This window comes from Dipodomys spectabilis, unplaced genomic scaffold (assembly GCF_019054845.1).
Source record: "Dipodomys spectabilis isolate Male_0828 unplaced genomic scaffold, ASM1905484v1 ptg000003l, whole genome shotgun sequence".
NCBI lineage: Eukaryota > Metazoa > Chordata > Mammalia > Rodentia > Heteromyidae > Dipodomys > Dipodomys spectabilis.
Genome location: NW_024870680.1, coordinates 13,504,396 through 13,516,459, shown reverse-complemented (window position 1 = coordinate 13,516,459; position 12,064 = coordinate 13,504,396). Strand labels below are relative to the sequence as shown.

The window sequence follows — 12,064 nt, the reverse complement described above, 5'->3', positions numbered from 1 at the left end:
ACGACTACAGCAGGCTGTGATTGGTATATCCACATACAAGTAGATGTGCTTACCCCTTCTCCCTCCGTCTACCTTGTTCAACATGCACTATTACTGCCACCTAATAAGCTGCCATGGCATGTCTCCTCCCTGGCAGGAAGAGCAGCTTCATACCTTATGGCTACAATGTCCCAATTTGTCTAAACAAGGTCCTGCTGTTAGATATTTGGGCAGATGCTCAGTGTCTGATATTACTATAAAACACTATGACTGTTAGGGGCCCAGATGTTATTTTGTTCAAGTGTGAGCAATTCTGTAGAGCAAAATTTTCAGCCGAAGAATTATTGTGCTAAAAGACAAATTCTATTCTTTCTTGTGGTTATGCTAGGTATTGTCACATTGCTATTTTTTTTGGAGGAACAGAGTTCCCCCTCCTGAGCAGAGAATGAAAGTATATATGCAACTGTTTCATCACCAGGTGGGGTCGGTGTGTCTGTGCCTCTCCCAGGGAGAAAATGTGGGTCTCAGCTCTGTCTGCATTTCCATATCTCATACATCCTCTGCTGCACCAAGGGAAGAGGTTTGGTCTTACCTTCCCTCCACCTGTGTTCTCAGCAGCCCTTCTGCCAAAGACCATCATGTAACCCAGAGAATATTGGTGGATGGGAAAAGAAAGGGATTGCAAGTTGCAGAGATCAAGTCCAGATCAATGACAGAATATAGAGCTGGTCGGGCACCTGTGGCTTATCCTAGCTACTTAGGAAGCTGAGATCTGAGGATCATGATTCAAAGCCAGCCCAAGCAAGAAAGTCTTTGAGACTCATGTCCAATTAACCATCAAAAAGCCAGAAGGGTAGCATGCCAGCTTTGAGAGAGAGAGAGAAAAAAAAAGCTAAGCCAGCCTGAGTACCAGCACGCGTGCACACACACACACACACACACACACACACACACACACACACACTGCAGTTGTGCAGCTGGATGAGCAGTCAAGCTCCAAGCTGCTCTGAGGACAGGAAGCCAGGCAAAGGCAGCAACAAGAATCCTCTGGGAGTCAGGATGATGGTAGGAAGAACTTCCCTGAAAAAGCTAAGCCAGATTAGAAAGGGCTGCCTACACCGCCCCGCTCCCTGCCAATTGCCAATTAATTATTGGGAGAACAGTTCCACTAGGGAGCCTTCTGCTCAGGAATTAGTGGATGGGGCAGTGAGTCTCAGGATCCCTGCTGGCAGCAGAAGGAACTGGTCCTGGCTTACCATTGCAGCCTCTGGCAATGATCTTTGCAGACTCAGCTCTGTGCACAGCCCATGCAGAACAGCGTTTGTTTGCTCAGTTCCCACCCTCTACCTTCACCCCAGTTCACCTAGAAGCAGCTCTTGACAAGCAGATCTCTTGTCTACCTCTCCAAGTACAGTGCCTTATAGACTCTGCTACACCCTCAGTGACGCAGACCTGACTAGGCCAGCACCCAGCCAGGAAAAGAGAGTGGACAAAGGGCAGAGAAGGTCCAGCCTGGGGGGAGGGACACAGAGCCACAGGGTGACACTCATCTAGTATGAGATGGTAAAGGATCCAGAGCCAGCCTCTGGGTCTGCAGATTCCTTCAGCCTGATAAGGAGCCCTCTCCATCAACATCCTGCTAAAGGGCCAATTTCTTACATTGAGTGTTGTTAGACTGATAGCTTCTGGCATTGTCGCGCCCCCTAGTGGCCACAGATTCTTGCACATTATATCCTATCTGCTACTTGGTCATTCCAGGCACTTTTGTTTGTTTGTTTGTTTATTGTAAAAATAGTGTACAGAGGGGTTAGTTACACGAGTAAGGTAATGAGTACATTTCCTATCAAGCATTGCTACCCCCTCCTTTGTTTTTCCCCTACCATCCCTTCCTCCCCCCTCAACCCTTCCCCCTCCCCCCCCAGGTGTAAAGTTCGTTTTCTACATAGTGTCTTGTTACAATGGTCAACCTGTATCCTTGTTTCAGCATTTTGTTATTTCCCTTTCCCTCCCCAAATTAGAAAAATGTATACACAAGATGCAGGGCACCGACATCAAATACAGTGACAACAGGGGTTATACTGTGGGGGAAGAACATACAAAAGAAACAAAAAAATCACATAGTACATTTTAGATACATTAAAAACAGTAGCAAGAAAGAAAAAAAAACAAGTTGTGTACCTATCCTGGAGTTCATTTCAATTAACATCATCTTATACGGTCATATGTGCATAGCTTTTGTTCACAGTTCAAAGTCAGCCTGGGTAGAAAAGTCCACCAGACTCCTATCTCCAAAAAAACACCAAAAATGTTGAAAGTGGAGCTGAGATTTTTTGGTGCTTGATTGGAGATAGGAGTCTGGTGGACTTTTCTGCCTGGGTTGGCTTTGAACTGTGATCCTCAGATCTCAGCCCCCTGAATAGCTGGGATTACAGGTGTAAGCCACAGGCGCCCATCTTAGGCCTGAGCTTTATAGCAACCCAAGGAAGTAAAGGGACAGGGCCTCATGTCCCCCTTTTCACAGCTATGTGGAACGAGAGTCATTTGTGCAAAGCCAAGCACCGTGGCATCTCCAGGAGATGTCACACACCACCCTCCACCGTCCCGAGAAACCTTAGGCTGGTAGAACCTGAGGCTTTGTCCCAAGGGTCTCTAGTGAGAGGGGCATCAGACCTGGCAGGCAGGCCTGGCTGTAGCTGACGGGATTGCTGTTCCCATCCCAAACCGCACAGCTGGTGAAGACGGCGGATCTGGACCCCTCCCGGAACTACGTGGCTGCCTTCCACCCGCATGGTGTGCTGGCGACTGGTGCCTTTCTCAGCCTGGGCACTGAGAGCACCGGCTTCTCTTCTATTTTCCCGGGCATCTGCCCCTTCCTCATGATACTGAACTTTTGGTTCTACACGCCCTTTTTCCGTGATTACATCATGTCGGCTGGTGAGTCTCCCCATTCCACTCAGGGCAACTCAGGAAAGTGAGGCTGGAGGAATTTTAGGGAGGCAGTAGTTCTGTACTTCTCCCAAGGGCATAGACAGGAGAAAAAGGACATAGACCCAAAGAAGAACTTCCTGCAGCACCGTGCTATGCACTGAGCCCAGGGAGGGGAGTAGGAAGAAAGAGAAGCCCCAGCTGGATTTGGGATGCAATGGGCATGGCTGGTGGTCTATTTCTTGGGTACACCCATTCCTTAAAATCATTCCTTTAAATCCTGCTCCCTGATGGAATAGTGGATCCACCTTTCTCTCTCCCCAGGATTGGTCAGCTCAGATAAAAGCAGCGGTGCTTACATTCTGAAGAAGAAAGGTGTTGGGAACTTGCTGGCCATCATCATTGGGGGTGCCCGGGAGGCACTGGATGCCAGGCCTGGAGCCTTCAGGCTTCTGCTGAAGAACCGCAAGGGTTTCATCAGGCTTGCCCTGGAAAACGGGTGTGTAAGCTCTTCGGGGAGAGAGAGAACTCTGGGTTCAGAGACTGGTGATGACTGTGTTTTGAGGAGACAGGACAGCCTGCCACAGATTCTATTTCAGCACACAGATTCTCCGGTCCACTCATGAGGAAGATTCTATTTTGCAGCCAGGAGCTGGTGGTTCATGCCTGTCATTCTGGCTACTCAGGAGACTGAGATCCGAGGATTTCAGTTCAAAGCCAACTGAATTAGCCACCAGAAAATCAGAAGTAGTGCTGTGGCTCAAAGTGGTAGAGTACTAGCCTTGAGCAAAAGAGCTCAGGGACAGTGCCCAGTCCCTGAGTTCAAGCCCCATGACCAAAAGAAAAAAAATCTATTTTGGTATCTCAGACTAAATTTATTTTTCTTAAGACTAGCGTTCTACCCCTTGAGCCACAACTCCACTTCCACATTTTTTTTTTTTTGTATTTCATTGGAGATAAGAGTCTCATGGACTTTCCTGCCCAGGTTAGCTTTGAACCGCAGTCCTCAGAGTAGGCATGAGTCACTAGCCCCTGGCTCATAGTCAAATTCTTAAAGAATGAGATGGGGGGGGGGGGGATAAGACCTGAAACATATGGGATCTGGAAGAATGGGGTTGAGAGTATCTGGCAGAACCATTTTCCCACCATGAGTGAAGCATCTTTGAGGAGTCTGAGCCATTGAAGATAATTTTCTAGTGGAAAAGTGCACGTGCTTTGTATGTGGAGCTTCTGGTTAGCCTGTCATCTATGTCTGGGAAGTTCTAGGACTGAGAGGGACCACCAGGGCCCAGCATCTTGCAGGTCTAGTTAATTCCAGGCCTCCTATCTCTGACCCAGAGCACTCTTTCCTTCTCTAGTTCCTGGCCACTGAGTCCTTGCAGGAAGCTAGGTAACCTTACAACTTGTATCTTGTTTGGGGCCTCCCACATCCCCTCTCCTGTGTCTCTCTAGGGCAGCTTTGGTACCGATCTTCTCCTTTGGAGAGAATGACCTGTATAAACAAATTAGCAATCCTCCTGGCTCCTGGCTCCGCTATGTCCAGAACAAGCTGCAAAAGAACATGGGCCTTTCTCTCCCACTGTTCCATGGCCGTGGTGTCTTTCAGTACAGCCTTGGTCTCATGCCCTTCCGCCAGCCCATCACCACCATAGGTGAGTCAAGATTTAGACTGGGTGGGGTGGGTTCAGGGGAACAGTAGGATGTGAACATGAACCAGACACATCCCTGACTACTCGGTGTTCATGTTCAAAACTTGGACATACATGCTCAAGGAGATATCCCTAATAGGAGACAGTCTGGTACTAGCTGTAAGAGAGACAAGAAGAACAATATCAGCACTGATTTCTGTGGCTTATTCTCAATGGAAGAGGTCAGGGGGCCTGCTATGTGACAAATACTATGCTGGCTGCCTTCCATGCCATGGTTCAGTTGACCCTAACAACCTTTGAGGTAGAGTCTGTTATCTTTATCCACTGGTGGTAAACTGAGACTCAGAGAAGTTAAGTTCCGTCCATCCAAAAGATTACACTGCCTTTGAGTAACAAAGTTGAAATTTGAATGACTTTCCAGCTGACATTTTTACTATGTCAGAGAAAGAGTTTAAGTCTGATTTCATAAGACTAATTTGGAGAAGGTGAATACCAGGGAAGTATGTTAAAATTGTGTGCAAAGTAGCAGTAAAGCTACTCTGGAAACTGAGATCTGAGAATCTAGTTTGAGGCCAACTCAAGCCGACAAAACCTCAGGACTCCTTTTTTTTTGGGGGGGGGGGGGAGGTCCGGTCATGGGGCTTGAAGTCGGCCTGGGCGCTGTCCTTCAGCTCTTCAGCTCAAGGCTAGTGCTCTACCACTTGAGCCACAGCGCTACTTCCAGCTTTTTTCTTTTTGCTTATGTGGTGCTGAGGAATCGAACCCAGGGCCTCAGGCATGCAAGACAAGTGCTCTACCACTGAGCCACCTTCCCAGCCCTCCTCGAGACTCTTATCTCCAACTAACCAGCAAAAGCTATAAGTGAAGGCCTGGCTCAAGTGGTAGAGTACCACCCTTGAGTGAAAAAACTAAGGGACAGTACCCTGGCCCTGAATTCAAGCCTCAAGATGGGGCACCAAAAACCCCCCACAAACAAACAACAACAACAACAGCAGCAAAACCCATATCAAAATCCAATATTACTCCTTCTGAGCTATGTGACCTTGGACAAATTACCTAATTTCTTTGAGCATCATTTACTCATATCATAGGAATAACAACAGGTTTGTTATCCTGTTAAACAACAGGATTAAAGGGGAGAACATAGAACACATATACATTACTCAGAGTTCTGTCAACACCTTAGAATCCAGTGCCTGAGAATTAGGAGCCTGGCTCAAGTGGTGGACTGCTTGCTTAGCATACATAAGGCCCTAGGTTCAATGCTCAGTCATGGAAAAAAGAATTAGAGAGGGAAGGGATGGGAGAGTATTTTCCTTGTAGGAGGGTAGGAAGGGGCATCACTCCCAGGGACCCTGTGACCCTAATGGTTCCCTGTCTGTGCCTTGTAGTGGGAAAGCCCATCGAAGTACAGCAGATCATGAATCCTTCAGAGGAGGAGGTGAGCCAGCTGCACCAGAAGTATATCAAGGAACTGTGCAACCTCTTTGAGGCCCATAAGCTCAAGTTCAACATTCCTGCAGACCAACACCTGGAGATCATCTGAGCCCCTCCAGCTAATGAAGAGGTTGCCTTGGAGGTCAGGATCAGCATTCAGGAGCCCTTAGGAAGTGCTGTGATTGGAGGAGGCTTCCTGGAGGAGGTGTTGCTGAACTAGTCTCCAGAGCCTTTCTAGCCTTCTGCAACTCCAAGTGCAGCTGGCATCACAGGCAGGAGACAGACCTGGCATCTGTGATTTGTATTCCTGTTGCAAAAGCTCAGCAGGTCACCCCTTTCCCCTCCCACTCTGGCCTCTATCTGCTTCTTTGTGGAATGGATAAGAGGACTGGAAGAGAATGATTTCCAAGATCTATTCTGTTGTAATGTTTCTCAAAGATCATAAGAGATAATGTAGGGAAAAAGAGCGATGCAGATTTCCTTGAAAATCAGCACAAAAGAAGCCACCAGTCCTACCCCATGTTCCCTATCCTGGATGTCCTTACCTGAGCTGAAAAAAGAGAGATGGACACTAAACCCCACTCTTCCTTCTTTTGGCACCTTCCAATTGCTGGAGACTCTGAGCTATGGCATGGCAGCCCCAGTGCCTAGAAGGAAGTAGGCAAGGAGAACAGCATTCTGACTATCTCCCTCTGAATCTCAGTTCTGACTAAGATGACCTTGGAGTCAAGTGGGTTGATTGTTCCACGAGCAAGCCTCTTACCCTTTCAACTTCAGCCCTCAGCCTTGGTGCAAAACAGAGGGCCCAAAAATGTTACTTCAATAAATGAAAGGATTCCATTTTAGTCCTTTTATTATCCTTCCTTTTCCCCAACCAAGGGGGCTGATTTGAAACCTCAGCTCTGATCCCCAGACTGGCCCTATGGCCCTGACATGCCTTCACAGTAGCTGGGTCAGACTGGGCTGGAGAGGACCAACCACGCTGGTCCCTTTCTTCCTGACCCATTACTTTGTCACTTCTGGTTCCATTCTGTTGAGAAAGAAGGATATGTCTGGGAACAGACCAGCACAGTGAAAACCAGTAGGGAGGTGCGGGGTTATATGTGCTGCTGTTGGGTGATGCACTGAGCAAGAGAATTCTGCATTCCTGGGTGGGGGACACCTGTCTGTAGTGAGTGAATGGGGAAAGGCTGCATGGAACTGATGCTTGGCTCTTCCTTCTCCTAAGAGGGAGCAGCTCCCTCCCCTCTGGAGTAGGTTCACACCCAAACCTGCAACACAGGAAGGATATTAGAAGTGTAAATGTGTGAGTTTGGAGGCGCAGTTCAGGTGGTAGAGCTCCAGCCAATGAGTGAAAACAAGCTCAGATACCAAGTTTGAGTCCTGGTCTTGGACAATAATGAAATAAATTTGTTTTGTTTTTGTTTTTCCAGTCCTGGGGCTTGAACTCAAGGCCTAGGCACTGTCCCAGAGCCTTTTTGTTCTCAAGGCAAGCACTCTACCACTTGAGCCAAAGTGCCCCCTCCAGTTTTCTGTGGTTAATTGGAGATAAGAGTCTCACAGATTTTCCAGCCCAGGCTGGCTTTGAACTTCGATTGTCAGATCTCAGCCTCCTGAGTAGCTAGGATTATAGGTATGAGAGTCACTGGCACTCAGCTTGTTTTGTTTAGTTTTGTGCCAGTACTAAGATACAGGGACTCAGGCTCTGGTTTATCCTGCTTACAGCTAGTTCTCAACCACTGGAGCTTCCAGTCTTGGAGTTTTGCTGGTTTAATTGGAGATGGAGTCTCTCAAACTTTTCTACCCAGGCTGGCTTTGAATCTTCTGAATCTTAGCTTCCTGAGTAGGTAGGACAAAAGGAGTGAGCTACTTGTGCCAGGCCGGGTAGATCTCACCTGTAATCCTCTCAGGAGCCTGAGACCTGGAGGATCATAGTTCAAAGTCCAAAAAACTCTCTAATCAGCAAAAATACTGAGTTGTGTACCAGCCATGAGCAGGCAAACCAAGCAAGAGTTTGAAGCCCTGAATTCAAACCCTGGTACTGGTATACACACGTATGCACACATGCATACACACATACACGCAAATAACCTTAGACAAAAAGGGCTGGAAGTATGGCTCAAGCAGCAGAGCATTTGTCTAGCAATCAAAGGGCCTTGAATTCGAACACTAATACTGACCCCCAAATGTGTAAATTTGAGTCACTTGGCCTCATACATTGATGTCATCTGGTAAGTGAAGATCACAGAATCTCTCTCTGGTGTTGTGAGTAGTCCCTGAGTCGCTGTGCTGCTCATCTATCTGCTCATCCATGCCTTCATGGAAGGAATATGTAAATTAAGAGTGGTGACACTTTCAGGCAGCTGAATTCATGCAATCAGCAATGCCAATACCATACAAGGGTCACACAAGGTTTGGGAAAAAGAAGCAATGGAGTCAGGGAAGGGAGTGACAACTTCCAGCTATGAGCAGTGGAGGAAGAGGCCCTGAGCAGATCTCAAAAAAATCTGAGGTTACAAAGGACATCCATCCCAGCCAGCCATCCCACTGTCACAGGCACTTCTAAACTGACCCTGTGGGGGCAAAGTGGGTTCCTTATTTCTCCCCAAGTCTGTGGGTTCACTGAGGAGCTCTTCTCAGTCTTGCTGGGACTTCTCTGCTCCTGGGCTGGCTGGAGATGCCACAGGAGTGGGCCTCTCTACCTACTGGGGACACTGGGCCCCCACTCTCTCCTGACTGGTTTTTAAACTGCAGCTAGAATACAGAAGAATGAGAGCTGAAGGCTGGAGGTCCGGGCTGCCCAACTTATACTGTGACACTTCTATTGATGAAAGCAAGTCATGAAGCAAGTAAGAAAGAGATTCTACCTCTGGATGGAAAGAGCAATGGAGTCAAGTAACAAAAGGGAGTGGATGCTTGGAGGGTTTGCAAATGGTAACCAAAATTTTACAGCTTGTATCAGAACCCCCAACACACACACACACACTCACACACACACTGGAATGCTCTGTGTCTATGACAAAGGGTCCCAACTTAGCCTTGTGTCTCTGTTCTGGCTTCTACTCCTTTGGCTCCATCCCTCCTTCATACACACCCACACACTAAGCTCTCTACAACACAAATCTGACCACATCATTCCCCTTCGGCCACTGGAGAGGATGGACAAGGAGTTCGCCCAGCTTCCCAGTTTCCATGAAAACAGAAAAAAAAATCACAGGTCCTTGCGATCCACTCATGAAAAGCTCTTTTGGTCATCACAAAGAGGAGAGGAGTCTCACAAGGTGAAAGCTTTAGCAGGGATTTATGATTTAACAGGGTTGAAGTAGGGAGAAAAGGAGAAGAGAAAGAAACATTGCCTGCTCCCCATGAAGGAAATGGAAATTAAAGACTCAAAAGCTCTCTATCTGTAACTTTTTATATTTTCCGAGTTGGGGAAATACTTGTGATCCTGTCCACTAGCAACTTCAAATCCTTCAGACAGTGGCTCTGGGTAGGTAAGATGAGGGAGGCTCACCCCAAACCCACATAACCTTCCAGACTTTCTTCTGCCAAGAATCCCTCCCTCCTTCCCTCCCTCCCTCCCTCCCTCCCTCCCTCCCTCCATCTATCCATCTGTCTGTCTGTCTCTGTCTCCATTGCTTCCCATTTGTAATGAGGTTTCATTTGCCATTGTTTTTGCTGCTGTTGTTTACAATTTCAAAGGAGCAGGTGGCTTTAGGTAGCCCCTCCTATATTTCCAAGGAGAAGGCAGATTTACATCATGCCTCCTGCGTCTTCTCATCTTGGAACTTACAAAGGAGGCTTGATGGAAGCTCTTCTGCCTCACTTCCATGGCTCCCCATCACTCTTAGGCTGGGATTCAGATCCCAGCAGGAAGCAGAGGCTGAGTTGAAGAATGTAGGGAATTGGAAACTACAAAGAACGGTGCCATAAGCTGGGGCTTTGGCATCTGCCTTGGACACTGCCCTTGAAGTATGGAGAGACAGATGGAGGAGGTGGATACTTGAACCAGGAGAGAGTCATGACCACAGCTATCCTCTGTCAAGGGGCACAGGTGGCTTCAGGTGATCCTACACGTCAGGGCAGGAGCAGGAATGTATTCTCGCATCTGGCTCTGCCCTTCCTTCATTCTCCTTTTGAGACCCTGTTGCCTAATACCAGTGGGAAGTTGAAAGAAGCAGCTGGGGGGGGGGGTGCTCATGGCACAGAAAGCAGGGTGGAGCCTGTCTGAGTGGATATGGAGGGGTCAATGGGAACAGGTGTCCTTTTAGCCTCCATCCACCCATCCCCATTGTCTGGTTGGTTTCCTCTGTGCACATCTTCTCTCCCTGACTCCTAGGATTCTGTCCTAGCATGGACCTTTGCTGTTCCTTGAATGGCCTGTGTTCTTTCATGCCTCTGGGCTTTTGCTGTGCTGTTCCCCCAGCCTGGAATGTTACCTTCCCCTTCCTATGACTTCCTCCTTACCTGGGTGACTCCTCACCACCACTCAGCACCCTGGAAGTCACTGTCCTCGCAGATACTGGGCACCCCAGATAGCACCTCTATCCTTTCTCAAATAAATCTGACCTCCTTTACGAGTTCTTTAGGGCCTAGGGATAATGCCTACCCTCCTCATCAGCCTGACATTCAAGGCCTTTAGCTTCTGCTCCTAGGCCTGGCCAATGGCATGTGCCACGCCCCTCACTGCCACCTATCATTGCTGCATCCTGCATGCCACTCTGGGTGTGGGTGTCTGACTCTTAACCTTGCTCAGCTTCAGATATGCTCCTTCCTCTCTTCAGAGAAAAGTCATATCCTGTGTCATATGTCTGCCTACCCTATGAGTCCTCAAACTTGACCCTCTGCCCTGAATCAGGGTTAGTTTCCTCTTTGGAGTTGGATTTGGGGGTTACAAGGATCATGGTAAGTAATGGGTGAATGGACCTCTCTGTCTCCCAATGGATTATGAACCCCTGAGTGCTTAGACCACTAGCCCCATCCCTCACCCAGCTCCCCAATAAACCAAACTGACGGTGGCAATTCTCACATAAGCACTTTAACTCAACTCCACGCGGGCTGGGCATGGGGGCTGGGGGCTGAGGACTGAGGGACTCATGACTTGCCTTTGGAGGTAACCAAATTCTTAGCTATGGCTATATTGAACAAATCATTGCCAGCCTTAGCTGTTTCCCACTTATTAGCACCTTGACTGTGGGAACTGTGGCTTGGCTGGAGGTTCTGGCCCTGGGTTTTCAAGAGTAGCAGCCAGGCTTTTGGCTGGGGCTGCATCTCAGAAGGAAGGTGTGAGCAGCACTGAAGGGCCAGCTTCATGCCCACTCAGGTGGCTGATGACAGCGAAGGTGTGGGCCTCTCCATGAGCTGTCAAGATATGGCTCCTCCCAAGACAAGTGAGTGGAGGAGTCAGAGGCCACTTGCCTATCACGAACTAGTCTCTGAGTCACACTCCTTCAGTTTGGCTTCAGTTTCTTGATCAGGTGTGAGCCACTCTGTCCAGTTCACACTTCATCTGAAAGTGTGAATGCCAGGAAGTAGGACCTCCAGAAAGGTCTGAGTGAGCCCTTCTGCACCAGGCTTGGCAGCCCCATGTGTGCTGTATGGGGTAGCCCACCTAAAGAACAGGCATTGAGAGCCTCCTAGATGGGTAGGGACCGCAGTCTGAGACCCTGGCACCCTGGCCTGGCTGGGATAGATAGAATACAAGGTGGCTATTAGGCATGAGGATCCTAGGGAAGGAGAGACACAAAGGGAAGAGGGCTCCCTCCCACATGACCTCGGAGTCCTTACCTGGAAGGGACCGCAGGACAATGTAGAAAGAGTGCAAAGCCCTAGCTGGGTGCTGGTGGTTCACGCCTGTGATCCTAGCTACTCGGGAGGCTAAAATCTGAGGATAGCAATTCAAAGCCAGCCAAAGCAGGAAAGTCCATGAGCCTTATCTCCAATGGAAGTGGAGCTGTGGTTAAAAGCGGTAGAACACTAGTCTTGAGCAAAAAGCTCAGGGGCAGCACCCAGGCCCTGAGGTTTAAGCCCTAAGAATCACACACACACACACACACACACACACACACAGAGTA

General features: G+C 48.5%; 1 protein-coding gene across 1 annotated transcript in view; it reads left to right on the top strand.

Annotated features, from left to right (window-relative positions):
• Mogat2 (monoacylglycerol O-acyltransferase 2) overlaps positions 1-6,835 on the top strand; it is a 28,318-nt gene extending 21,483 nt beyond the window's left edge. The window contains exons 3-6 of the mRNA XM_042689132.1: positions 2,709-2,913; positions 3,229-3,403; positions 4,357-4,556; positions 5,945-6,835. Of these exons, the coding sequence (XP_042545066.1) occupies positions 2,709-2,913; positions 3,229-3,403; positions 4,357-4,556; positions 5,945-6,099 (735 nt within the window). The 3' untranslated portion in view covers positions 6,100-6,835. The remainder of the gene's footprint in view (positions 1-2,708; positions 2,914-3,228; positions 3,404-4,356; positions 4,557-5,944) is intronic.
• Positions 6,836-12,064: the final 5,229 nt, after the last annotated feature.